General features: G+C 36.5%; 1 protein-coding gene across 2 annotated transcripts in view; it reads right to left on the bottom strand.

The window, feature by feature from the left end:
• Positions 1-26,840, bottom strand: part of fidipidine (coiled-coil domain-containing protein 93) — a 167,128-nt gene that overhangs the window by 41,159 nt on the left and 99,129 nt on the right. For both annotated transcript variants that reach the window (XM_090382322.1, XM_090382323.1), the window contains 3 exons: positions 18,563-18,682; positions 16,283-16,345; positions 10,317-10,390 (listed from right to left, as the gene is read on the bottom strand). In XM_090382322.1, the coding sequence (XP_090238448.1) occupies positions 10,317-10,390; positions 16,283-16,345; positions 18,563-18,682 (257 nt within the window). The remainder of the gene's footprint in view (positions 1-10,316; positions 10,391-16,282; positions 16,346-18,562; positions 18,683-26,840) is intronic.

Raw genomic sequence — 26,840 nt, 5'->3', positions numbered from 1 at the left:
ACTTAGCAAGAAAACTAACCCCAAGACTAAATTCAAGTTTGGTTAAGTTTTTTTGAATGTCTGTGCCCAGGATACTGAGAGCCCCAAAATGAACATAAAACAGATTTTTGTCTCTACAGAAGTAGATTGCATGTACTTGGAATGGAGTAACACTAACATAAATGTTGGATATCATAATAAAGTTAAAAATTTTAATTTAGACAACAGATTGTGACTTAAAATGACATACAACAAAAATTGACTAATGACCTTTATGTGACTATTAATGGTAACAATTGTAATACAAAATATTATATCAAAATGAATGTATATTAGAATGAATAAGACGTATGAGAGAATAGGTGCTATAAAATGAAGAATCATTTAACAAAGGATGAATGAATAAACACTTTCTTATGAACACACAATTTGGTATATTTTTCTGCTGCAGAAAATAAAGGGTTAAAGAAATTACCTGGAAAACCTAGGATGGATATAATTCAACTACTGAGAAAGAGATTACACTGACAAGTGAGGCTATTTTAAATTTTGAAAGAATAATGTGAAATATAAATAAATAAGAAAATATGACATCATTTGTGATTGATAATCACAATAGAAGACAATGGTTTTAATTACATAACCAAAAATATGCTATTGTCAAGATGGCAGTAGCACTGATTTATTGCATTTAAATATATATATTTAACAAGTCAACTATGTAATGGACAATCCAAAGACATTCTGACCAGATGACAATGTACTTAACAAAAGTAACACATTACATATGATCAAGCAAACGTTTTAGGCAAAATAATGATTTACAACATTCAACAAGAATGAGCAGAAGTAAATATGTATGCAAAATAATTTATTTATTTAATTCTCTCATAAGTACATATATAGATTCAGTTTTCATGTGTGGGTTTTGAGGGAGTTCATATGTTTAGAAGGTCACTTCAAAGAATGTGCCCATTGATGTATGAATTGTCTTAAAATTTTTCTGGCACATGCTGTCATATGTTATCTACAACCTTTTTAAACATAATTTATAACAGATGACAGCACAAAAATTTTTTGAAAATTCTAGAAGTTTCAGGCTTACAAAAGCTGAAATTGAAGGGATTCTCTGGAATTCAGATGAAGAAGTCGATACAATTGAATCAAGTGATACATAAATCGATGGGGCATGTTACTGCATAAATAAGTAACTGAGTTATTTTAAAATATTTTTTATTGCTTTTTAGGATTTTTTTTAAAATTCTCATTCTGATTATTGACTTTTGACAATAATTTCACTATGCTGTTTGGCAATTGAGTCAAAATAAGAATATATTAAATATGTTTTATTTTTTCAAAACTTTAAAATTCTACAAAAAAATGTATAGTTTGAGTATTTGTATATATTAAAATGGCATCAACCTCCACAGTTCCCAACCATTTTTGACTTGACCCTTTCAACGTAATATTTTTTATGGAGTACCCCTTTCAACATAATATTTTTAATGCAAACCCCTAAGCCCCTATATTCTCTGAAATCGTATAATTTTTCTGATTTTTTATTATAAAATATTCCCAGTACTATGTTTTTATGTGACATTGCATAATAATAAATATTATTATTAAGAATTATTTATACTTTGTAAAGCAGTTATTAATCAGTCCAAACTAGATTTTGAACAGGCTAAGAGTAGAAAACTTGCTTCTTGCCCTAATGGTTGCTGAGCATTCTGGTCTCTTGCCAAACATATTGGCCACAATTTTTGCCCATCTCCATTCCCATCTCTGTCAAAACCAGATGGTTCTGTTGTCACTTCAGCCAAAGAGAAAGCTGACCTGCTAGCATCCCATTTTTCTTCAAACTCATGTATTAATGATCTTGGTAAAACACCTCCCACCATTCCCAACACACTCCATTCAATGCCTCCTGTGGTCTTCCATCAAAAGGATGTCAGAAGGATTTTGACAAATCTTGATGCTAAGGAAACTCCAGGTCTTGATGGTATTTCTCCACTTATTCTCAAAACCTGTGCCCCTGAATCTACTTCTGTTTTGTGTCATTTATTTTTCACTTTCTTATTCCAAAGGTGTTTTTCCTTCTTGGAAATTTGCTCATATCCAGCCAGTTCCTAAAAAGTGTGACAAATGTCTTTCATCCAATTATCGTTCCATTGCGATTACTTCTACTTTTTCTAAAGTAATGGAGAAATCAATTAACCACCAACTCTTAAATTATCTGGAAATCTTTCATCTGATCAACGATCGCCAGTATAGATTCCGTCAGTGTTGTTCCACTGGTGATATTCTGGCTTACACTGCCCCACCATTAATATCCGGACACCCCTCCATGGATGGGGAAACAGGTCCTATGCATGCAACACATCACCGAACCTGCTATAAATATGCACACTGGGCTTCGAACAGACAATTGCAAAATGGGCATGCAAGATGACACGTTCAACAGAATTACCTCAACAGTTCAACAGAATTGAATACCTCATCAAATACTATACGCCGATTAACATGGTGTAAGGAGTGCAAATCCTGTAATGTAGAACAGTGGAAAACAGTTCTATAGACAGATGAGTCGAGGTTCGCACTCTACCAGTCTGATAGCTGTTCCTGGGTATGGCAAATGCCAAATAAACAGTTCCTTCCTGATTGAATCCTCTCTACAATGAAGTTTGGTGGAGACAGTGTCACAGTATGTGGTTCCTTTCATGGTTTGGATTGGGTCCATTAGTTGTTATCGACAAAACCATGAATGCTGTGGAAAATTATGCACTTCCAACATTATGGCAATAATTCGGAGAAGGCCCATACCTGTATCAGCAAGACAACACGCCATACCATATTGCCTGGGTCGTAACAGAGTGATTTGAAGATATGGGTGTTGTTGAAAAGTTGGATTGGCCAGTCCAGAGTCTTGATCTGAACCCTACCGAGCATCTTTGGGGTGTATTGGATCATTGGGTATGTGCACGTCGAGATCACCCAAAGAATAAGGCCGAACTGGTGGCTGTGTTAAAGGCCGAGTGGAGGAACATATCGCCTGACATTTATAGAAAGCTGGTTGAGAGTATGCAGTGAAGATTGAAGGCCGTCATAAAAGCAAAAGATTTCAGCACAAAATATTAAATGACACAATAAAAGCTTTTTTTTGTCTAAAGGCTGGTGTTCGGATATTAATGTTAGGGCAGTGTATATTACCCATCTATGGACAAATTTAATGGAAAAGTTTGGTGAAACTCAAGCCATTGCTCTTGAATTGTCAAAGGCTTTTTGATTGTGTTTGGCATAAAGGTCTTCTAAATAAGCTTCCATCCTTTGGTTTGCCACTGTTCTTTGTAATGGGTATCCAGTTTTCTCTCTGACCGCTCACTGCGGGTGATGGCAGATGACTCTATGTCTTCTAACTTCTCCATTAATGCTGGTGTTCCCCAATGTTCAGTTCTTACTCCCACTCTTTTCCTCTTGTATATATTAATGACCTTCTTCCATTGACCAGAAATGCTATCCATAGTTTTGCTGACTATAACACATTGCATTTCACCTTCCAGTTTGGTGCCTCCATAGTCAGGTGGGCTGGAACAGCAGTGTGTAGCACACGCTTCTTAATTTGACCGGAGTTCGAGCCCATGACCACCAAATATGGAGGATGCGGAAAGGTCAGGAAATGACCACAGCATATCCCCGGAGCTATATGGCCTTAGTTGCTAATGCTCCTACAAAAATAAAAAAAAAACAAACCTTGAAGTTTGAGAAACCTTGCCCAGCTGAAATAGCTTCAACTTCGAGTATCCACTGCCAAATCCTTAAATGCTAATCTCCAGTGGAGCAAAGATAATTTTAATCTTTCTAAAACTCAGTCTTGTCTTATATCTTGCAAAAAGGATTCTTCTACTCCTATTCTTATCTCCGATGACGCTCTGATTTCTAGGCAAAATGATATATCTCTTTTGGGGATTACCCTGACTTCTAATCTCTCTTGGCATAAATCACATTACAAATATTGCTTCCTCTGCATCTAAAAAACTTGGTTTTCTCTTCCGTTCTCGGCGTTACTTTTCTTCCAAACAGCTGTTCACTCTGTACAAATCTCAAATCCTGCCTACCATGGAATATTGTTCCCACATCTGGGGCAGTACCCCCCAAAACCTCTCTAAGGTTTCTAGATTCCATTCAAAGGGGGCAGTTAGGTTAATTAATGACTCCTCTCTAACAGAGTCTCTCCACTCGCTGTCTCATAGACAAATTTCTGTTTCTGCTGCATGCCTTTTCTACAGGTACTTCCATGGGCACTGTTATTCTGAATTGGCTTCTATAATTCCCTTCTTCAAAGAAGGCCGAACACATGCTGCAACCAGTCAACATCCTTTTACTGTCCAAGTTCAAACTCACAGAACAAACTTTTCATCTTCCTTGTTTATTTATCCAACTTCTGTTTTCTGGAACAACCTTCCTTCATACGTATTTCCTGAAAATTTCAATCTACAAAATTCAAGTCTAATGTCAACAAGTATCTTCTTTCAACTTTTCAACCCATGCATGGTACTAGGTACTATATGTTCTAAAAAAAAAAAAAAAAAAAAGAAAAGTACCTGTACATAACAATGGTCCTTGAGAATGAAAACATATTCTCAAAAAAACATGAGCATGGAAAACATATTTATTTATCATGATATACTGTAAGACAGCAAACTAATTATAAGGAATTGTAGGATATGTAGTTTCTTTGGCAACTCTTTACTTTTTATTTAATTTTAATTCACTTTATTGTGTATTATTAGTTATATTTTGTAGTTTATAATAATATACCTATGTAAATCTAAGCAGACGCCATTACTGAATTTTTAGTTCGAACCCCTGGAACACTTTCGTGAACCCCCAGGGGGATTCGTGAACCACCGGTTGGGAACCGCTGGTTTAGAGGAACCAGCAGTTAGCATCTGATTATACAAGCCTTTGGTTCTTGAGGTTGTCACAGACATTCTCTCAGATATGCCAGACAAGCTGTACTTGCTACCTGGGAGTCTAAAACGCTGATGGAACTGATATTCGGGTGACACTCAAGTCAAGTGGACCCAATTTCGGCGAAGTCCGGACGGTCTGTGACAGCCAAATCCTCTGCTTGCACCTTCACGATGGTGGGACTGTTAGTAATCCTGGGTATAACCTCCATGCACAAGTACATGGTGGGTGACCACCCAGGTGTGAACCAATGTAAGCAGGGGTCGAGGCGTGGCACCCACACCACATGGAGGAACGCTGCCCCTCTATGTTACCAGGCAGTACTAGGTGGCAGATGACCCTCATCAACCGGTGAAATACCACCACTTTGCTTATTGGAGGCTTGAAGTGGTGGAACCCATGTTTAGTCTCTAGAGCTAAGTTCCGGTCAACCCTTCCCTATCTCTTCCATCATGCAGTATGATTGATGACTTTTGAGGTTATGACGAACGTCGTGGCAATATCCAATATCCCTTACATTTTGAGGGTACAGCTCTAAAATGGTGTTCGCAGGCCAGCCGTTAGTTAGTACACCGGATTGAACCTACTGGTAACTCTCTAGGAGGCTTCCGGATCGGCTAGTGTATAATCTTGCTACCTCTACTCTGCCAGATAGTGACTGGAGGGAGTCCGAGTAGTGTGTATGCGGGGGGCATTGTCGAGGCCACGTTATGTCAAGGATCTGGGTATATCCTTATCATGTGTACGCCATATCCAAAAATTTCATTACTTCATACAGTATGTCCCACCCACATTTTCTTACTATTGAATACACCATGAATTGTCAAACTAATAGAGCAAGCTTATCTGCGAAAAGACTAAACCTCCCAAGAATTTCCTAATTCATTTCACAAATATACTTGGTCTCAATTCTGATCTCAACAATGTCCATTTCCACTTGCAGTCTGCCAAACCCCATGTACTTTTTCTGACAGAATCTCAGTTATCGGTTGATTCAACTGCTGGTCATCTCAGATGCCAAAATTATTCGCTGTATGATTCCTTTCACCTCAAAGGTGGTACTTGTGCATATGTCCATTCTAATATTCCCTGTCAGAGACTTGGCAATTTGGAATCTCCTCTCTTTGATCTTCTCTGGCTTAAAATCTCTCTACCTCATTGTGTCAAATTCATCTCTTGTCTCTACCATTCTCCCAACTCCACTAATCACTTGGAGCTCTTTGAAACTTGACTTTCTCCAGTCCAACTTTCCTAACAGTGAGGTAATTTTCCTTGGTGATTTTAATGTTCACAACTCCAGCTGGCTTCCGTTTTCTAGTCACACCGACCCAGCTGGTCGAGATGCTGAGGCTTTTGCAATTACTAATGACCTTGCACAGATTGTTCATTTACCTACAAGAATACCGGACAATCCTAATTATACAGGCAGTACGCTTGATCTTTTTCTCACAAACAATCCTAAGTACACGGTCGAAGTGAGAGGTCCTTTAGGCACTTCAGATCACAACTTGGTGATTGTCTCTTCTCCAATGGAACCTTTATCTCATGGCTATTCCCAACCTCGTGTTGTCTGTACATTACAAGAATGCAAAATGGGATGACCTGCGAGACTTCTTTTCCTTGGTCGGATTACTGTTTCAAAACTTCTGATGTCAACGTTTGCTCAGATCGTGTCAGTGAAATTATTCTTGCAGGAATGGAATCCTTTATCTCACACTCCACTTTAAAATCTTGTCCTTTATCTAAATCTTGGTTTTCCAATAAATGTGCTAAGGCTGTTCAAGAGAAGGATGGTGCATATCGTAATTGGCTTGTTTCTAATTCTTCAGTTTCATTTTCTGCCTACACTAAAGCTCACAACAATTGTAAAGCAGTTATTAATCAGTCCAAACTAGAGTTTGAACAGGCTAAGAGTAGAAAACTTGCTTCCTGCACTAATGGTAGCCAAGCATTCTGGTCTCTTGCCAAAGCTATTGGCCGCAAGTTTTGCCCATCTCTGCTCCCACCTCTGTCCAAACCAGATGGTTCTGTTGTCACTTCAGCCAAGGATAAAGCTGACCTGCTAGCATCCCATTTTTCTTCCAGCTCATGTATTAATGTTCTTGGTAAAACACCTCCCACCATTCCCAACACGCTCCATTCAATGCCTCGTGGTCTTCCGTCAAAAGGATATCAGAAGGATTTTGATGAATCTTGATGCTAAGAAAGCTCCAGGTCTTGATGGTATTTCTCCACTTGTTCTCAAAACCTGTGCTCCTGAACTTACTCCTATTCTTTGCCGCCTTTTTTCCCTTTCTTATTCCAAAGGTGTTTTTCCTTCTGCTTGGAAATTTGCTCATATCCAGCCAGTTCCTAAAAAGGGTGACAAATCCCTCCCATCCAATTATCATCCCATTGCAATTACTTCTACTCTTTCTAAAGTAATGGAGAAATCAATTAACCGCCAACTGTTAAACTACCTAGAAACCTTCCGTCTGATCAATGATCGCCAGTATGGATTCCGTCAGTGTCGATCCACTGGTGATATTCTGGCTTATGTTACCCATTTATGGACTAATTCAATGGAAAGGTTCGGTGAAACACAAGCAGTTGCTCTTGACATCTCAAAGGCTTTTGATCGTGTTTGGCATAAAGGTCTTCTAAACAAGTTTTCATCTTATGGTTTGCCAACTGTTTTTAGTAATTGGTTATCCAGTTTTTCTCTCTGATCGCTCACTAAGGGTGATGGTAGATGGCTCTCTGTCTTTAACTTCTCCACTAATGCCGGTGTCCCCCAAGGTTCAGTTCTTTCCCCCACTCTTTTTCTCTTGTATATTAATGACCTTCTTCCATTGACTGGAAATCCTATCCATAGTTTTGCCGATGATAGCACCTTGCATTCCACTTTCCATTTTGAGAAACCTTGTCCTGCTCAATCAGCTTCAATTTCTCGAAAATCTGCTACCAATTCCTTAAATGCCGATCTTCAGGTAATTCTCCAGTGGGGCAAAGACAACTTAGTTTATTTCAACCTTTCTAAAACTCAGTCTTGTCTTATATCTCGCAAAAAGGATTCTTCTGCTCCTATGCTTATCTTTAGTGACACTCCGATTTCTAGGCAAAATGATATATCTCTTTTGGGGATTACCCTGACTTCTAATCTCTCTTGGCACAAGCACATTACAAATATTGCTTCCTCTGCATCTAAAAAACTTGGTTTTCTCTTTCACTCTCGGCGTTACTTTTCTTCCAAACAGCTGCTCACTCTGTATAAATCGCAAATCCGCCCTGCTATGGAATATTGTTCCCACATCTGGGGTGGTGCACCCAAAATCTCTCTCAGGCTTCTTGATTCCATTCAGAAGAGGGCAGTTAGGTTAATTAATGATTCATCTCTAACAGAGTCTCTCCACTCGCTTTCTTATAGACGTACTGTTTCTGCTGCATGCCTCTTCTACAGATACTTCCATGGGCACTGTTCTTCTGAATTGGCTTCTATAATTCCTGCTCTCTCTTTCAAAACAGTCCGAACACGTGCCGCCACCAGCCAACATCCATTTACTGTCCAACTTCAAACCCACAGAACCAACTTTTCATCTTCCTCATTTATTCATTCAACTGCTGTTTTCTGGAACAACCTTCCTTCATATGTATTTCCTGAAAATTACAATCTACAGAAGTTCAAGTCCAATGTCAACAAATATCTTCTTTCGTCTTTTCAACCTCCAACCCAAGCACGGTACTAAGTACTATAGGTTCTAATACCTCTCGTGTTTGGGGTTCACATAAAAAAAAGCCAGCAAAACTGAAACCTGCAGCATGGGGTTTATATTCTATAGTCCCTAAGTTTGCTATATTTGTTTCAAAATTGACATCCTCATTTTATTACATAAGGATTTTCCACAAATTGTGATAAAGAAAAAACTTTTTAAAGGATTTTGCAAATTTTATTTAATTTATCCAAATAACAATGTAAATTTTTTATGATAAAAATGACAACTCAAAAGAAGAAAACAGAAGGTCATTTTTCACCTTTGTGAAAATTTGAGCAGAATGACCAGATAACTTGGAATAAATTCTAGATCTTTTGGTCTTGAACATTTTGTGGATTTTCTTTTATGCATTTTGCCAAATGTATCTTCTTTTTTAAAGAAGAACAATAATTTAATATCATGTTTACATTCCACCCTCTCTAGTATCCTCTTCTTCATCTCTTTTATTTTGTGGTGAAATTGTCCACTCTGTTCCTCAATGATGGAACCAATAATTTCTGAAATAAAATCTATGTGGAAGTTTAAGAAATAAACCTACAAGCTCATCTTGCATCTAATTTTTAAAATTAAACAATTTTTGCAATACTTTGATGTGGTTTTGCTGGACTTTTCTGTTTACATGTGCCATGTTTTTGCGCTGTGTATTCTCAATACTTATGGTTCTCTCTGTAATCATACAAAATAATGACCAATCTTATAATAATAAAAAATGTAATATTGTTTAAATTGAATCTATTCAATTATATTAAGGAAAAGAGCAGCAAAGGAAGTAAGCCATAAGTAAAAAAGGAAGTAAGCCCTTAACCATAATTATGAGAGCATCCTTGGATTCAGGGGAAGTCCCCATTAATTGGAGAAGTGTGAATTCATCCCCAATTCACAAAGGGGGATCAAAGATTTACATGAATAATTACAGATCTGTCAGCTTACTGTTCCAGGAAAAATAATGGAATCACTGGTTAGAGAAGTAATGTAGGACCATCTGAAGAGTAGTGCAGTTATACTTCAGTCACAGCATCGGATTGTCAAGGAAAAATCTTGTCTGACCAATCTGACTGGATACTATGAAGCAGCGACAAAGGTACTGGATGCAAAAAATAATATTAATACCATATACTTGGATTTCAGGAAAGCTTCTGATACTGTTGCACATAACAGACTGATATACAAATTGAGCAGTGTGGCATTAAGGGAAAGTTACTGCTATGGATAAAGGGATGGTTGAGTAGGAGAAGACAGAGAGTTGCTATTAATGGACACTGCTCTTTGTGGACTAATATTATCAGTGGAGTTCCCCAGGGCTTGGTGCTAAGCCCATTGTTGTTTTTTATATTTATTAATGATAGTGATGAAGGTATATCAGGCTTAATGTCTAAGTTTGCAGATGATACAAAGGTTGGCAGGGTGGTTAATGATGGTAAATGATAATAAAAAGTGAAAATCCTTCTGTAACAATTTAGCAGGAAGACTAAACCAAAATCATCAATGCACATGTTAATGCCTTTTTAAATTTCTGAACAACTGAATTACATGCAAGAATAAGTTAAAATATTTCACACACAATTAGCCTGGAAAAAATGGAATATTAAATGCAATAGTATCAAAGAATCAGACCTTTTACTTTCTCCTACTTCAGCTTCTTCTACCATTTTAATCTCCTCTGCCATTTTGATATACTGTTCTTGTAACTGGAAGGAAACATTAAAAATATGTTAGAGAATAGAATGTCTAGCATCAAAATACAAACTTCCTGGTAGTTAACCTAAAATATGGAAAATTTTCAAAATCCCATATTTAGTCTAATACACCCCTGAATTTTATATTTTGTATATTGTATAATATTACCAAAATACATATAATATAGTATATACTGAGTTGGCTTTGCATTAACAACACCCCCTTGTGTATGAATAGACTGATCTATGAAACTGGTGATGGCTTAAAGTTGGGAATGGCTGATATACGATTGTATTTGCACATGCGGTGATCAGTTTTTGAGTGTCTGCGAGGAAGATGAGTCAGTATCGTGACCTTTCCAAATTCGAATGTGGAATGATTGTGGGGGCAAGACTTGTAGGTGCCAGTATCTCAGCAACAGTCAACATGGCTAAGCATTCTCATTCTGCAGTGTCATGAATCTACTGTGACTGGCTCAACAGAGATCAAACACAAATGTGACAAAGGTCACAAATTAAGCCACATGTGGGAAATGCCTGAGATGAGCATTTTATCTTGTCTCAGAACACAGCAGTGATGCAGCACAGTGTTTCTTGTCAAGCAGCACTGGGATCTCTCCCAATTCCGTGTGGACTATGCATTAGACATTAACTCTTATAAACTGATGAGCCAAAACATTATGACCACCTACCTAATATGATGTTGGTCCTCCACGTGCAGCCAAAGACACTACAAGATTTCTAAACGTGTCTTGTGGTATCTGGTACCAACACATAACCAGCAGATCCTTTAACTCCTGTAAGGTTTGTGGTTGAGATGCCACAGATCGGAGTTGCTGTTCCAACACAAACCACAGATGCTCGATGGGATTGATGTCTGGGGAATTTGGAGGCTAGAGCAATACCTGGAAGTCTTCTTCATGTTCTGCGAACCAGTCTCAAACAATCCGGGTGGTGTGACATGGCACATTATCCTGATGAAAGACAGCACCACCAGAAGGGAAGACTGTTGCCATGAAAGGATGTACCTGGTCAGCAATGATGTTTATGTAGGTGACAGACGTCAGAGTGCCCAGCACATGGATGACTGGACCCAGGGTATCCCAGCAGAACATCACCCAAAGCATGACGCCACCACCACTGGCTTGTTTTCATCCTATGTTGCATCTAGGCGCCATCACTTCCCCAGGTAAACAGCGCACACGTACCCGGCTGTCCACATGGTGCAACAGGAAGCATGATACATCAGACCAGATGACCTTCTTCCAATCACTCAAGGTCCAGTTTCGATGCTCGCATGCCCATTGTAGGCGCTGTCACTGGTGAAGCATGGTTAGCATGGGCACTCACAGCAGCCTGCAGCCCCATTTTCGGCAGGGTTCTATGTACTGTGTGTTGTGACAGATTACTCCCGTCACCAGCATTCCAAACTGGTGAGTTGTGCCACAGTCGCTCTTCTGTTGTCACGTACCATCTGGGAGAGCCTTGGCTCACTTCGAGCATCAATGAGCCATGGTCATCGAACACCTTGCCGGTGGTTCGTCGGTTTCCCTCCTTGAACCACTTTCAGTAGGTACTAACCATGGCTGACCACGAGCACCCCACCAGCCCTGCCATTTCGAATATGCTCTGACCCAGTCATCTGGCCATTACAATTTGGCCTTTGTCAAACTCACTTAAGTTTGCTGTCTTTCCCACCTGAAGAACAAGAGTAACACTGATTAGCGGAGCTCAGTATCAGGTGTTTTTGTACCATGTCCCGACCTGTCCACATGCCGTAGTTCACCTGCAGAGCCACAAAAAACTGACTTGCATGGGCATGTCAGCCCAAATACTGAACCACCAACATATGAAAATCTGCTGCTTGGTCTGATGAACCCAGTTTCCAACTCTGCTGGGCATATCCACATTTGGAGAAAGCAACAAGGCCAAGGCACCTGGATGCACCGTAGGTGTTCATCAGGCTGGAGGTGTGGTGTTATGGTTTGAGGACTGTTTTCGTGGATTACTCTGGGTCCTCTGACCACCATTAACCAAAGGCTTGAGGAGAATTCTTTTTTTTTTTTTTTTTTCTGTTTATACTCCGGGACGACCAAACGGTCAGAGGAGTTCACAAGATAGACAGAATACAAGAAACAGCACCGTATTCAGCAGTCACGGGCTTGAACCCCGGTCGCTCAAGGCACGTGTACTTATGCACCCACGCGCCTGACCACTAGGCTACGGCGGCTATTTGTTGCTGACCCTTCACTACAACAGTGTATCCAGACAAGTCTCTCATATATCAACAAGACAATACACCATGCCACAAGGCCCAGCAGCCTGCTAACTAGTTTTAGGAATGTGTCAATAAATTCTCCATCCTGCATAAAAAAAAAAATGGCTGCCCAATCTCAACCTAACTGAGCATGTTTGGAACCCACTTGGAAAGGACATTTTATCCTCCAGCATGCGTGGGCATTAATGGACACATTGTGCAATGTATGGGTAGCACTATCCTGCAACAACTTGTGGAATTCCATGCATAGACATGTATGGATTATATTACGGGCAAAAGGTGGCCTGATGGGGTTATTAGGTAGGAATTGTTAATGCAAAGCCAACTCAATGTAACTAGTATATTTTAATACATTTTTAGTATATTGTAAGGCCACCTTCAGTATGTAATATAGCATAGAGTCTTTGCAGAACACTTTCCTGCAATTTATGACATGAATGGAAATAATTCTTCCACTAAATAGTTTTTAACTGGGCAAGTGATGTTAGCTGCCATGGATAAATTTTCATATATCTTTAATATGTTCTACAGTGGTTCTGTTGATCTTAGATCTGGATCAGTCTACTGCTACATTATTCTTCCTAAATTAAGCTAACAAACTTTTTTTAAAGGAGGCACATTGTCCTTTTGAAAAACATAGGGTCCTGTAAGAAAGGTTTAATAAGGACATTTTTCCTTAAATTATTTTAATTAGTTTATTGGTATGTAAAAGGGCAATTGCTGCAATTAAACCCCAATCAATCCCAATAACAAAATAAAACTGCCTAAGTGGTAGATTTCAATACTGAAATCCATCTTTGGCTCTGGAATTTTGGGTTTGGGAGGAGTTCCATAACTTGACTATGAGAGACAAAACTGTACTATTGAAGAGAGAGAGAGAGAGAGAGAGAGAGAGAGAGAGAGAGAGACAGAGAGAGAGAGAGAGAGAGAGAGAGAGAGAGAGAGAGAATTTGGTCTTTCCAGTGGTACAGTTTAGTCTACCATGGTCAACTTATGGTGCACCAGCCCACTTGGAAAAGTGCAATGGTAACATCATGCATGAATCACATCCTCTGCTGATTTTCAAGGGGTAAGTATTCCAACAGTGCCCACAAATTGTTCCATAGATAATGTAGGTATTCTATTCCTGAAAACCTTGGTAGTTAAAAATAAGGCCTAACAAGATTATCCCTCAAGAACACTACACCAAACTAAGGAAAACAGTATGTTGATAATGAGTATTGATCATCATGTGTAGGTTTTGTCTGAAAAAAGGCCTAAGTACCCAGGATTCATGTTAAAACGATAATACTACGTCACTGGGAAAGCAGGAAATAAAATGAAATATAAATGGTTGCGTTAAACTCGTTTAATGACTAATTAGAACAAAAAAAATATATTTATATTTTTATTTTTATTTTTGTTCTAATTAGTCATTAAACAAGTTTAACTCAATCATTTATATTTTATTTTCTGGTTTCCCAGTGACGCAGTATTATCGCTTTAATATGTAGGTTTTCTTTAGCCCAGGTTTGAGCGTTTGAGAGGTGGGAATTTTATTTCTTGTAAAGCACAATTCATCTGTAACCAGAACATTCTGAGAAATTGAGGATCATGTGTACATTGTAAAACGAAACACCGACTATTTAAACATTGTTTATGTATTTATTTATATCTTGTGGCAAAAATTCTTCTACAGATGTACTTTGAAATGGATACAATTGCTGTTCACGTAATATTGTCCATACACATGCAGAAGAAAAACTTATATGACCTGGCAACCTTCTGGTAATTGTTGGAAAGAGATACTCATACAATTTTCTCTTCAATGTTTGCACTTATTTGATATCTCCCTCTACCAGCATTTACTCAAATGGTTTCAGCATACCTGTTTCTCTAAGTCGTCTCTCAAAGCAGCAAACATTTTACAATTTGATAATCTATGAGTTAGAAATTGATTGGCATAGCTGAAACAATAGCTACAAAATTCTTATACCTCACCATAAATTAAAATCTTATCAGTTAACTCAGATAAAATAAACAGATTTGTAGTGTCTCTTATAATATCAGTTCAACAAATGCCTTACTATAAACAACAAGAAAAATTTTATGGAACATAAAACGACATATTAACATGGTAACGGACAAATTGACACCACCAGCACATACTCTGCCACAATGCTTACTTTAAACTAGAATAATTTGTGATTCACATCAGTGAATATAGTTCTACAGGAACAGCAAGCCAATTTTATACAGTTTTATTTTTTATGACAAATTTAATTTAAAAATGTTTTGCTGCTGTTTTACATGGTTTTTTAATTTATGAGTATTGTTTAATATCTCAGACAAAGACTTTTGAGGCACATGTTTATAAGAACTATTTCTCCTTATGTAGAATATGCACCTACATATATTTTTTTTATGTACAATTTTGAAATACCCGGTATAAATGATATCCTATTGATGATTCACACAATAACTGCTTATAGAGATAAGGTATTTATAATTCCACTATATAAGGCAATTGTAAAACTCAATTTGGAACACTGTATTTAGTTATGAGGCCACACACCTAAAATAAGACACTGAGCTTCTTAACAAGATCCACAGCCGACAACATGCCCTCGAGATGACAAAAGGGCATCCAAGTGAGGAGAGTATTGAAATATATGCTGGCAGAGCTTGATAAGTAAGTACCTTGGAGAGGAACTCATGGATGTTTATAAGGCTCTGAGTTCGGATAGTAAAATGAATGAAGGCAAAATTTTCAGAATATTTATTTATTTAAATAAAATCTTACCAGTTAAGTCAGATAAAGTAAACATATTTGTAGTGTCTCCTATAATATCAGTCCAATTTACTGTAAACAACAAGAAATGATGCTAGGACCAGGAGATATAAATTAAAATTAAGGGGAATGAGTTATAGACTCAACTGTAAGAATTTCCTTTAGCCAATGAATTGTCTGCATGGGTAATTGAAGCTGATTGTTTGGAGAAATTCAAATGCCAGCTTGATTAGTACTTCTAGGAGGAGGAAAACAGTTTTTTAACCCCCTAACAAAGCTCACCTTTATTAATCCTTGTTAGAAATGATTATTATAAAAAACTGACAGAGTATGAATTAAAATAAAAAAATTCCAAAAACAATGTGCATATTTCTTTGGTTTGTCAAAGATGAAATACTTTAAGTAATCTAAGTAACACTGTAAACTGGAATTTAATGTTTTTGAAATGTTTGTTGTCACCCACTGTTAATGAATGAATGAGAGGTAGCATGTCACTCAATAATTTTCTTAACTACCAATAATTTTCTTAAAGTGGCATAGGAATTCATATTTGGAGAGGGTACCTCATGTATTCTCACATAAAATCTTGTACTCCTCTTTGATATTTAACAGCATGGACAAATTTAAAGGATAGCTGGATTGGTACCTCTAGGAGAAAGAAAACATATGTGGCTATAGCTTTTGCTAGACAAAAAAGTTTCACCACCATAAATAACTTACTTTTTTTAAAAATTTAGTAATTAAGTTTTAATTTAGATGCAAACTAAAAAATTTTGTTATAAAGAGTGCATCAAATTATCTTTGCAGCCTCATTGCTTATGATATTCATTTAACTTCTAAGAAATTAAAAACTCACTTCCTTCAGTTGCTGCTGTGTCTTCTCGAAGACTAACTTCAACTCAGAGTGCTGTACTTCTGCCTGAATATGAAAGAAATTTAGGTGGTTAACATTAGTAAATAATTTTACAACATACATGTGTGTGAGATAAAAAAAAAAATTTTTAAGCTCATAGCCATTAAAATTTTTATTCCATTAGTGGTTCGTAGGGATCTGACATTTACTCAAAATTAGAAGCATATATAACTGGCATTTATAAATATTTCAGTTTTTCACTAACTGTGATAATACTGAAAGGAGAGGGGGCAGGAAATCATGAATATAACTTATTATCCTTTATTCTGTTTTTTCTCAAAAGAATCAGTTATTGAAAGAATAGCTATTATTAATAATAAGAAATGTTAAAGGACCTGAATGATACTGCAAAGGTTGTCATATGAATAAAAAAAAGGAAAACTAAACTTGTTCTTATGTTATAAGAAAATAAAAATTTATTCTGTGCTAAGATTAATTACTGTAGATACATTTAATACTAGCATGAAACCAAATTAAGCAAATATAGTTCCTAGAACTCCTCTAAGCTCTTCTTCAGTGTGAAAACTATTTAAAATTAAAAACACAAACATAAGTAGCAAAAGTAATCCTTGTTGTTACTATACAACTCAGAAATTTGCTTCACAAAATGAGAACAGTGAATTTTATAGCAAACTGCCAGCTCTTGGTAACAAACAAACTGAGGCATCTGCAGTAATAGTATAATCAAGTTACATAAATTCTTTACTTGAAGTTTTTAGATCAAAAATTTTCTTTTTTGACCTAGGTTGAAAGACCTATAGTAATGATTTAATCATCTAGGACCAAAAACATTTGTAACAGAGGCCTAAATCTCAAAAGGTTCAAAATTTGTGTGAAGAGTTGTTATATAACTAACTCTTCATAGTAATGTGATTATTGCTGTTGCTATGTGTGTAAAAGTTTTGATTAAAAAAATGGAAACATGTCAACCTTATGTAAACAGTGTGTAGCTAAGCAAGAAAAATGTTTAATCAGTTAATGATGTAAAAGCACGGGTGGCAACAGGCTTTGGTAGTGTTTGGTTTGTTTAGAAGTTGACAGTCCTAACACTCTCATCATGAGGGTGATGAAACTGTAAAGAATAATATTTGATTTATGCATTTTACTTATTGTGTTTTTCCAGGTATCTCTTTTATTGTGTTTTATCCTAGCTGCAAAGATATATATCAAATTCTGGTACTTCAAACATCACTGATTTTAGCTACCTGCTTGTTTAAGCATTCTTAATAAGTGAATTAACTATTTTTCCTTGATACTAAGCAATGTATACTTATTTTTATTTAATCACCATGGTTGTGTCATGACATTTTCTAAATATAACTGCTGCTAGCTAATAAAAAAAAAGTGCTTTTTGCATGCTTTTTATATGTCGTTAATTAATTATCCTTGAGGTATAACACAAGTTTAAGATACAGTAACAGCATTCATTAAGTCATATGACACCAAAATCTAAGGAGTTAGTGTTTTCAAAGTCAATAAATGTGTTTTAGTTTTCTATGTAATAAGATTAAAAAAATGAAAAAATAAATTAAAATCACTAAAAATATTTATGTTTGTGCGTATGATTTTTCACATGTTATAGTGAACTAAATAAATGTAACTAAATTAAAAATTGATTAATATGAATAATATGAAATGATAAAAATGAATTGGTAATTTGACCTGGAATCAAGAGATGGCAGTAACTGTATTACATACTTCATATAAAAACTGTGGAGTTTAGTTTTGATACACCTGTAAAATTTTTGTATGGCAGGAAAAAATTATATAAAACATGTGAGATGCACTCTTCCTGCATAAAATTCTATTTAAAAATGTTCTATTTATATTCTACAATGGCCACATAAGTTAGAGGAGTTTACTACTAATCATCGTGACAAAGAATATAAGCATTACTGTCTTTAGCAGTTAGTCTTCTTGTGTAAAATACACCTTTATTTTTTCCTTGTATTTTTGTTAGAGTGAAGACATACAGAAAACAATTCACTTGTGAAGCATCTGTGATCCAATTTTATTCTTTTTTATATACTATGTAGAAGAATAAATTGAATTTCACACAGAAAGAGTACCTCTCACTTACTTTATAAACAACAGAACTGTGTTGAAAATATTTTAATGGACTAAAATGGTTATGGTATCTCAAAGAGTAGACAAATAAAATAAAAAAAGCAACACAGTATACTGAAGAATTAAATAAACACAGTCATTAGGAAAATTACTTACCTGTTGCAATGACTGCGTCTTTTCAGCAAACTCTTTATTAAGGGAAGCCACTAGTCTCTTGTGATGCTGGACTCCACCCAAACCTCTTTCACCTTTTTCTTCACTTGCAAGCTTTGCTTGCTGTTAACAAAAATATGTGATAATTCAGTTGTTGTATTTTCAAAGCCACAATGTAAGACTGAATTAATAAGCTAGCACAAGAGGCGTATGTCACATATGAGTATAATGTTTTTACAGTTATTCATTTTGTTCTACATAAAACAAGAGCTGCTCCAAAACTAATGGAGTGTGATTTTGCATACAAAATGTAATGATGTGAGGTGAAGATTTAAATATTAATGCCAGTATCCTGCAAGTTTCAGCCAGGTAGCAGGGCTGCAGCAGTCTGTGAAAATGGAGGATGACATTGATGTACATATGAAGCAGCAATAGTATGTTACTGAGTTCCTGAATACAGAGAATGTTGCACCCATTTAGATTCACTAGCACTTCAAGAAAGTTTGAGGACATGACAGTCGATGTGAGCACAGTTAGGCAGTGGGTCAGGTATATCAGTGATGGTTGTTTTAGACATAGCTGTGACTTCAATTTCTGCTTTAGCTTTAGTGACAAAGAAGAAATTCATCACAGTCATCCACTGAAAGATAGGTGCTAACCCTGTGGATTTCCTGGAATAGGGACAAAATTGATTCTGCATGCTATGTGGAGACGAAGAAGTTTATGAAGAACTGCAAGAGTGAGGCCAGAAAAGAAAATTTCTCCTTCAGAATGAAAATGCCAGACCTCATACTGTCATCCCTATAAGGGAGACTATTGCAGAATATGGTGGACTGTTCTGTCACATCTGTACAGTTCTTACTTTACACCATCAAATTTTCACTTGTTTGGCCCAATGAAGAATGGCCTTTGTGGGAAAAAGCTCACTGATGACAATACTAACATTGCAGCAATCAAGACATGACTCTTGGAGCCTCACAATAAATTTTATGGATATGCAGACTCTAGTTTAGCAGTGGAGAAAATGTAAACAAAGTGGTGGTAAATATGTGGAAAAATAAATGTTTAGTACTTGAAGTATGTAATATATAGTTCATATGTTAACAAAAACACAAGAACACAGCATAATACTATAATTAATGATCATGTTTATGTGAGGCTAAATGACTTGAGTGGCCATATAGTAGTTTTGCCTTGTTATTCACTTGGAAGTGCCTGGGTTCAAATCACATCGATGACTGGAAGGATTTCTTAAAAACCTCTTAGAGCACTAGGGGTGCCACATATGGGTCAAAAGATGGCAGATGAGATCACCAGATTAATCTTCAGAACTGTTAGAAAAAAAAAAAAAAAAGTAAACTGCAGCCATTATTCATGTTGAAGGAAATGGACCATAATCTGTCATGCTGGTCCAGTGCGGGTTGGCAGATCGACCGTATTTAGTAGTCAGGGGCTTGAACTACTGAAATAGCGCGTGCTACTGCACTCCCACTCCTGACCACTCGGCTACGGAGAACTGTTAGATAACTCCATGCCAACAGTCCTAGAGTCATAAATCTAGGACTGCTGGCATGTTAAAAACAACTGCAGAGTTTTCAAAAATTAATTCAACTCTAAATACTGAAATTTGTCAAAATGTGGTAGAAAAACAAAGACATATTTTCAGAGGGTATCAGTTGTTAATGGCTGCCATATGTAATGCGTTTGTCATTAATTTTTACATACAGTGATTATTACCTCAGGATTTTGGCTTCTCCACATGTATTGCACTTTCAGCTCAGTTGCAAATGTTTACTGATATCTGTTAATTCTGACACTTAAATGTATGAAGATCAGCATTTTAGTTGCTGCCAGTAGCCACACTGCATTGCTGTAAGTTAGTAAGAATGTCTTGTCATTTATTAACTACTAGCTTGTTGTTTGTTTGTTTGTTATTTGGTTTTTAGGAACATTAGCAACTAAGGCCATATTGCTCCGTATTAACTACTAGCTAAGTTACAGTTGTGTTCACCATGGGGCCGGAAAACCACACAAGAAGACAACATCTATACTAACTGTGACCTGCTAGGTCAGTTTCATTAGTATGTGTCCACATCCCATGTGTACATGGATGTGGACACATACTATGCAAGTAAATATGCAAGGCCAACATCCTCTTCTAAAATGTTAGGAGCATCTGGAACAGATTTCCACTGTCGTGGATCTGCTTGTTAGACAACTACAATTGCAGAGATGTGATTCACACCTGAAAGTGATCTTGACACTCTTTCTGCCAATTTTAATTTTAATATTATATCTCCTAAGAATTAATGGGTAGTACTGTTTGCTAGTTCTTTTCTGTGTGTTAACTCTGTCATCTCCAGTTATGAGTATCAGACTCTAGTTAAAAAGAGATTAACTGGAACTTGCAGAGTCGACATTCCACCAGAAACGTCCTTCGAATCAGATCACGACCCAATTGCATTACTTCTTGTTCTGCCTATGCCCAGCTTCAATTGCTATAATACTGTAGAAAAGAAAATCATATTTTTTCTGACTTTTCTGGATCCCAAAAAGTGCCTCGAGGCAGCGCAGTCTATTCCATGGCGTGTGCTTGATGGATGTGACCCAATCCTCGCAGTTGATATAATCACAAGAGGGATAAATACAGTCACCCTCTATGCGTCAGCCAAAACCTTACACATTTCTCTAAGGACTAGAGCTTGGTGGACCAAAGATCTAGCACACAGTTTCCACAACAAGCAGTACCTTCACAGGCAGCGGAAAATCTCTGGCACAACCTAAGATCGAATCCTATACTCTAGAGCAAGAGCTGTTTTCAACCAACTCAAGGCATCAGCAATAAAGAGATACACCAATGCTACCTTGTCTAAAGGAAAAGCACCATACTCATCCAGACACAGTCTCATTAATTCACATCTTGATTTAGATAACCGGATGGACTACATTTCAAGATTCAAAGCCAATTCCGCTTCTGCTGAAATTCCTCTCGAAAACTCTTGATTTGCTCCTACTGATGACCTTTCCATAATTTCCATCACAAGCCAGCAACTGATATGTGTATTAACGCACTATGTCCATCTAGTACCACAGGCCGAGATAAGATACCTCATTTCATAATTAATTGCCTTAGCCTCTACATTCTAGATGCATTGCTCTCAATCTACAACTCTGTTCTTTCCACACGAGTTTTCCCTGCTCAATGGAATGAATACTCTTAAGTCCACTGCCTAAGGTTAAAACACCAACAAGCCTAAAAGATTTCAGACCCATCTCAACTTCTTCCACCCTCCTCAAACTTCTTGAAAAGGTATTCCTTCCAGCATTAAACAAACAGCCGATGCCACAGAAACCGAAACAGTTCCATTTTACAGTCGCAAATAGATCCACCATAACAAACCTTGTGGCCGTACAGACATCAATTCTTCAAGCCTTCGAAACTAAATCCAAATTAGCTATTGTGTACACCGATATTGAAGCTGCTTTTGACAGCCTAGATGTCACAGCCCTTCTCAGTCATCTGCATCTTCAGGATTAATGGAGACCTACTAGCTTTCTTCACTGCCTTATTGAGGAATATAAGTGTCCACCTCACAATGAAGAAGACCCACTTTACAAGAAAAATCAATGCAGGAGTCCCACAAGGTGGCATCCTGTCTGGCCTTCTTTTCTCAGCCATTCTAATTCCTTTCATGCATCCCCGTGATGATGCTCTAATATATGCCGATGATATAAAGTTTCTTACCTTAATTCCACCATCTGCAAACCCAATGGCAATTACGTCTTCAATCACAGAGAACTTGACCGCTCTTTCAACTTACTTGAAGATGTTTGAGTTAAACCTTAACCCTTCAAAATCTGAAATAATGATTTACTCATTGAAACAGCAACCAACAGTAATTCAACCGTCAGTTTTGGGTACTCTCATCCCAGTAGTTACCTGCCATAAGGACCTCTGTGTCTATTTTGATCCGAAGCTGAAATTTAATGTTCACACAGAATACCTCTGGAAGTGATTTAACACCCTACACTGGAGAGCGAAGCAACACTTGCTTCATTCCAACGATGCCGCAACCACTACCAGATATCTTCAAGCCACTGTTTACCTGGTTATTTTATATACTGCTGAAATTTGGGCATCTGCGTCGCCCTCACTTCAAAAACCGGTATGCTCGTGTGAATACTGGACCCTGAAATGGGCCACAAATAAGCATTGCCGGCCCTCTCAATTGAGAACAACTAACATGGCTGAGCAGTTAAATGTACCCAGGCTCCCGAGGTTAATTGACAGCAGGCATTTAATGACTACATTAAAAATGTACATAGGAGTGATAAAGTGACAGAAATCTCAAACATCTGGGATTTCTGTCAGTGGCACAATCCTCTGCCATCCTTGAGGTCAAACTCCACACTAATACTCAAATACAACCAGTTGAAACTGTGTAGTCGGTTCCTACCTGCCCAGGCACTCCCCAAAATTCAGGTGCTGCTCCGTCTTGGAGTCAACCTACAGAAAATGGCTACCAACTACAAATACCATCACATGCTCCTTGAGTGGATTGCATCTGTTGAACTGGGATAAATTCCTCCAAACTGGATTATGACGTTCAGTTCCTCTTTATATTTTCTTATTATTATAATTTCATTTTTACATGTTTAATTTTGTGTAACTCATAATTTCTCATGTAACTAATTTTTACCAATTTAATCACATATATAATGTAAAACTCCTGGCCATGTCGCCGTGATGAGAATTATTGTTCGTAGTACATGCACCATACATACTTAGCAGCATTATTCATATCGTATTCATACTAATTCTGTTTTTCTTGTTGTGGCCAACTTCTACTCCTCTAGCATTATTAGGTCAGTATGATGATCTCAAATCCTGATTAATCTCCACAAAACCACCTGACAGTCTCATTTGTGTGAATGATTTATAAGTCATTAGGTCTAACTAACTGCTAATTCTCAACTAACAAGAGTGCTACCAGGCTTGATAGAATCTTTACTAACACTCAGATCGCTTTTTTCAAGTAAAAACTACCAACCTGCTTTGACTCAGAACTCTTCCCTTTACAAACAAAATTCAGTGTCCTGCTGTTTTGCAACCCTCGTCTGCTTAGGGAAGGCAATTTCATCACTAATTTTCCTAAACCAAGATCTCACCAAATTCCTGCTGACCTCCTTCCCCTGGTCGATCTACCTCCAATTCTTCCTGCCCTTCCTTTACTTTTATTTTAAATCCAAAAATGTCTAGGTGGTGCCAATTCGCACAAAACATTCCATAAGGAGAATCTCAACTTATCTTTCGTTTTCCAGAATAAGTGAATAGCATTTTGTGATTATCAAAAACAGCCTTCTCATCATTCACTATTTAATAATTTATAGCATTTAAAAAAATGCCCTAAGTCAATTAATGTCTAATGTAAAAAAAGGAAAGATGATCATTTTACAAGAAATTTCATTCATCCCTCAAAGTTTCTATCTGGAGGCTGGGAGTGATCATGTTACAAGATGTGGTCTCGTCTTGTGATGCAATGACACAATGCTCATGTTCAAAGACTCTCCACATTGTGCCAACATCCACTGTCTATATCATCGCAGCATGTTTGACTTCACAATCTTTAACTCATTATCTCCATTTATGCGACATTACAGAAAAGGAGAATCTTCACTTGATATCACTATTACCTTTAATTCAATGGCTGCCAGTCCTCTGACATTTCTACTCCAGAACTATTATGATTGCATCCTCATCTTATCTAACAAATCCATGACCTGCAAAACATAAATTTAGGCCTCCTCCAAGGAGGAGGCCTCCTGAGCCTTGTTGTTCTTGATTAACTCTGTCTTTTCTATCAATTCATTCCAACTTTAGCTCACTCGCGCTGATCATATTTTTCTGCCTTTACAAAAAAATATGATCAGCATGAGTGCACAGATCAACAAATTATTAAAAACTTCCTGGGTTATACTCACCTTCTGGTTTATATATTTACAGATATTTTATATTCCCTTAAAGACTTATCATTTGCTCCCTCAATAACTTCTTCATTGCTATGAGTTAGAATCCATTTTTAAAGTAATTTCCCCTGTAAACCATACTAAATTTTTTGGGGGATACACATGGATTCTAAAGTTATTTTCTTAGTTCATTGAATAAAGATCTTCACAGATGTTTGGTTTGCAATATGTGACCTTGCTTCATAATCTGAATCCTACTTAGAAATATCTCTATATTTTGTTACACTTCCTTTATTTTTTTAAAAAGGAAAGATGATTTAGTCTTTTATCTCAAAATCCGCCTTTGAACTTTTCATGTCAGCTGAATATTTTCTCATGAGATACTTAAACACAAGATTGGACTTCCTATCACCTCAACATCATGTTTACCAACAAACTGAAATCATGCCTGTTACTGTTCAACAACATTAAACTATTTACTATTTGGAGTCACTGATCGCTGGCTAAAGTGACTAACATTTGGGACTTCCTTCGATGGTGAATTCCACTCAGGACTACTAGGGTTATTCCATTCCTTCAGTTTAAATTTTCCAGACATAACAGATTTAATCTTTCATTCATCAGAAATGCAATCAAGCTGGCTAGCTGTTTTGGCCTTAACCCTGATGTACAACTTTGTGACAGGATGTACAAAAAAAAAAAAAAAAAGAATTTTAGACATGCTCATTTTTTTAAACTTCTAACTTTAGCAAATACACTGCCAGTTCCAACAAACTTTTCTACTTTAATTTCTTTTTTTAGAACCTCATGCTTATTTTATACATTGTTACTGATTGTTATAATTTATCTTATCTGTTGATAATAAATGATTTTATATATCTATAATGAAGTTGGATTATTATAAAATTTTAATTAATGATTTACCATATTATCACAGTCATTTTATATTCAACTGTGTTGTTGCATACACATTGAATAGAAAGTATCTCATGACTTGTGACCACCCTGGTTATAAAAATTTTGATTATTCTCTCACTGAAAAAAAAATAAAAATAAAAAAATAGGCAGAGACCCTTCCTCATTTCCATTTTTTTTTAACAAATTACTGCTTTCTATTATCTACATTATCTGAGTTCATTAGTATACTTAGCAAATTATTGGAGTGCAGGTAATTAATGAGTGGATACTTTAAGTCAAATCAAACTGATTTGAATTAACTCAAATTGATCTTGCCTATTGAAACTTCACAATAATAAAATTCCAAAAAAGTAGATTAATAGTATTAAAAATAAGCTTCATGATTTTTTAAATTTTTTACTTTTAATTAAAAAAATTGGTATGATTAACATTAGTAGAGGTATATGATGCAAGAAAGCAAGCTTATATAGCATCAGCCAAAAAAAAAAACAAAAAAAAAAAAACAGTCTTTCCTAAATTTGAATCTATGTCCAAAAGTTCATAATCTGAGCAAGAGGAAGAATCCCATCAGCACTGAGCTTGCTCAAACCATTCAAGTCCTTATACACCTGAATCAGATCACATCACAGTTTCCTAGTCTCCAGATGCTGCAATTTGCAGAACTAAGCATTTCTTTCATAAGCAGCAGAATTCCAAAACACATTATGCCATTATCTTATTTAATACTGTAAATGATATTTTGTGAAAACTTGTAATAATATAGACTTTATTAGCATATTTTTATAATAGCAAACTTTTAAATAATACAGCTGGGTTTTAAAGTTGAATACATATGCAAAAGAAAGAACAAAAACTCTTGAATCCGTTAGCAAAATAAATATAACTACATTACTGGAAAGAGAAATTACTGATATTTCACCACTCTGCATTTTTAAAAAAAAATCACTGATGTTTTCTCAGAAAAAGTGGTTTCTGAATCATTTTCTAATGCTGGTTTCAAAAATGACTTCTGTTTGTTTCCATCACATTACATAAGGTTTCTTCAAAAATCAAGAAAGAAAATTTGATTTTTCAAAAGTTTTTATTAATTTTTGCAGAATTTGTGCACTGAAATTATAACAAAATGCTACTTTTACCACACTTTTATATTTAAATACGTGTTTAAAATACGATTAAAAAGGGCAGTATGGTAAAAAGTCCACTTAACACTCAGCTCTCATTTTAAAAACATCTATGATGGGTAAAATTTTTGTTTCTTTGATTTTTTTGCAGATCCTTCTACTTTACAGTCCCTTCGCAGCATCAAGCAATAGTCAGTCATCATGTTGACATTCTACCTCCCCTGGTGCCTCATCTATGTCTTTAATGTCCTGGTGAAACATCTCACCCTGTTCTT

Source organism: Mastigoproctus giganteus, chromosome 10, assembly GCF_048544385.1.
Source record: "Mastigoproctus giganteus isolate SK-2022 chromosome 10, ASM4854438v1, whole genome shotgun sequence".
Lineage (NCBI taxonomy): Eukaryota > Metazoa > Arthropoda > Arachnida > Uropygi > Thelyphonidae > Mastigoproctus > Mastigoproctus giganteus.
The sequence above is the reverse complement of the archived record's forward strand: the minus strand, read 5'-3'. Positions and strand labels throughout refer to the sequence as shown.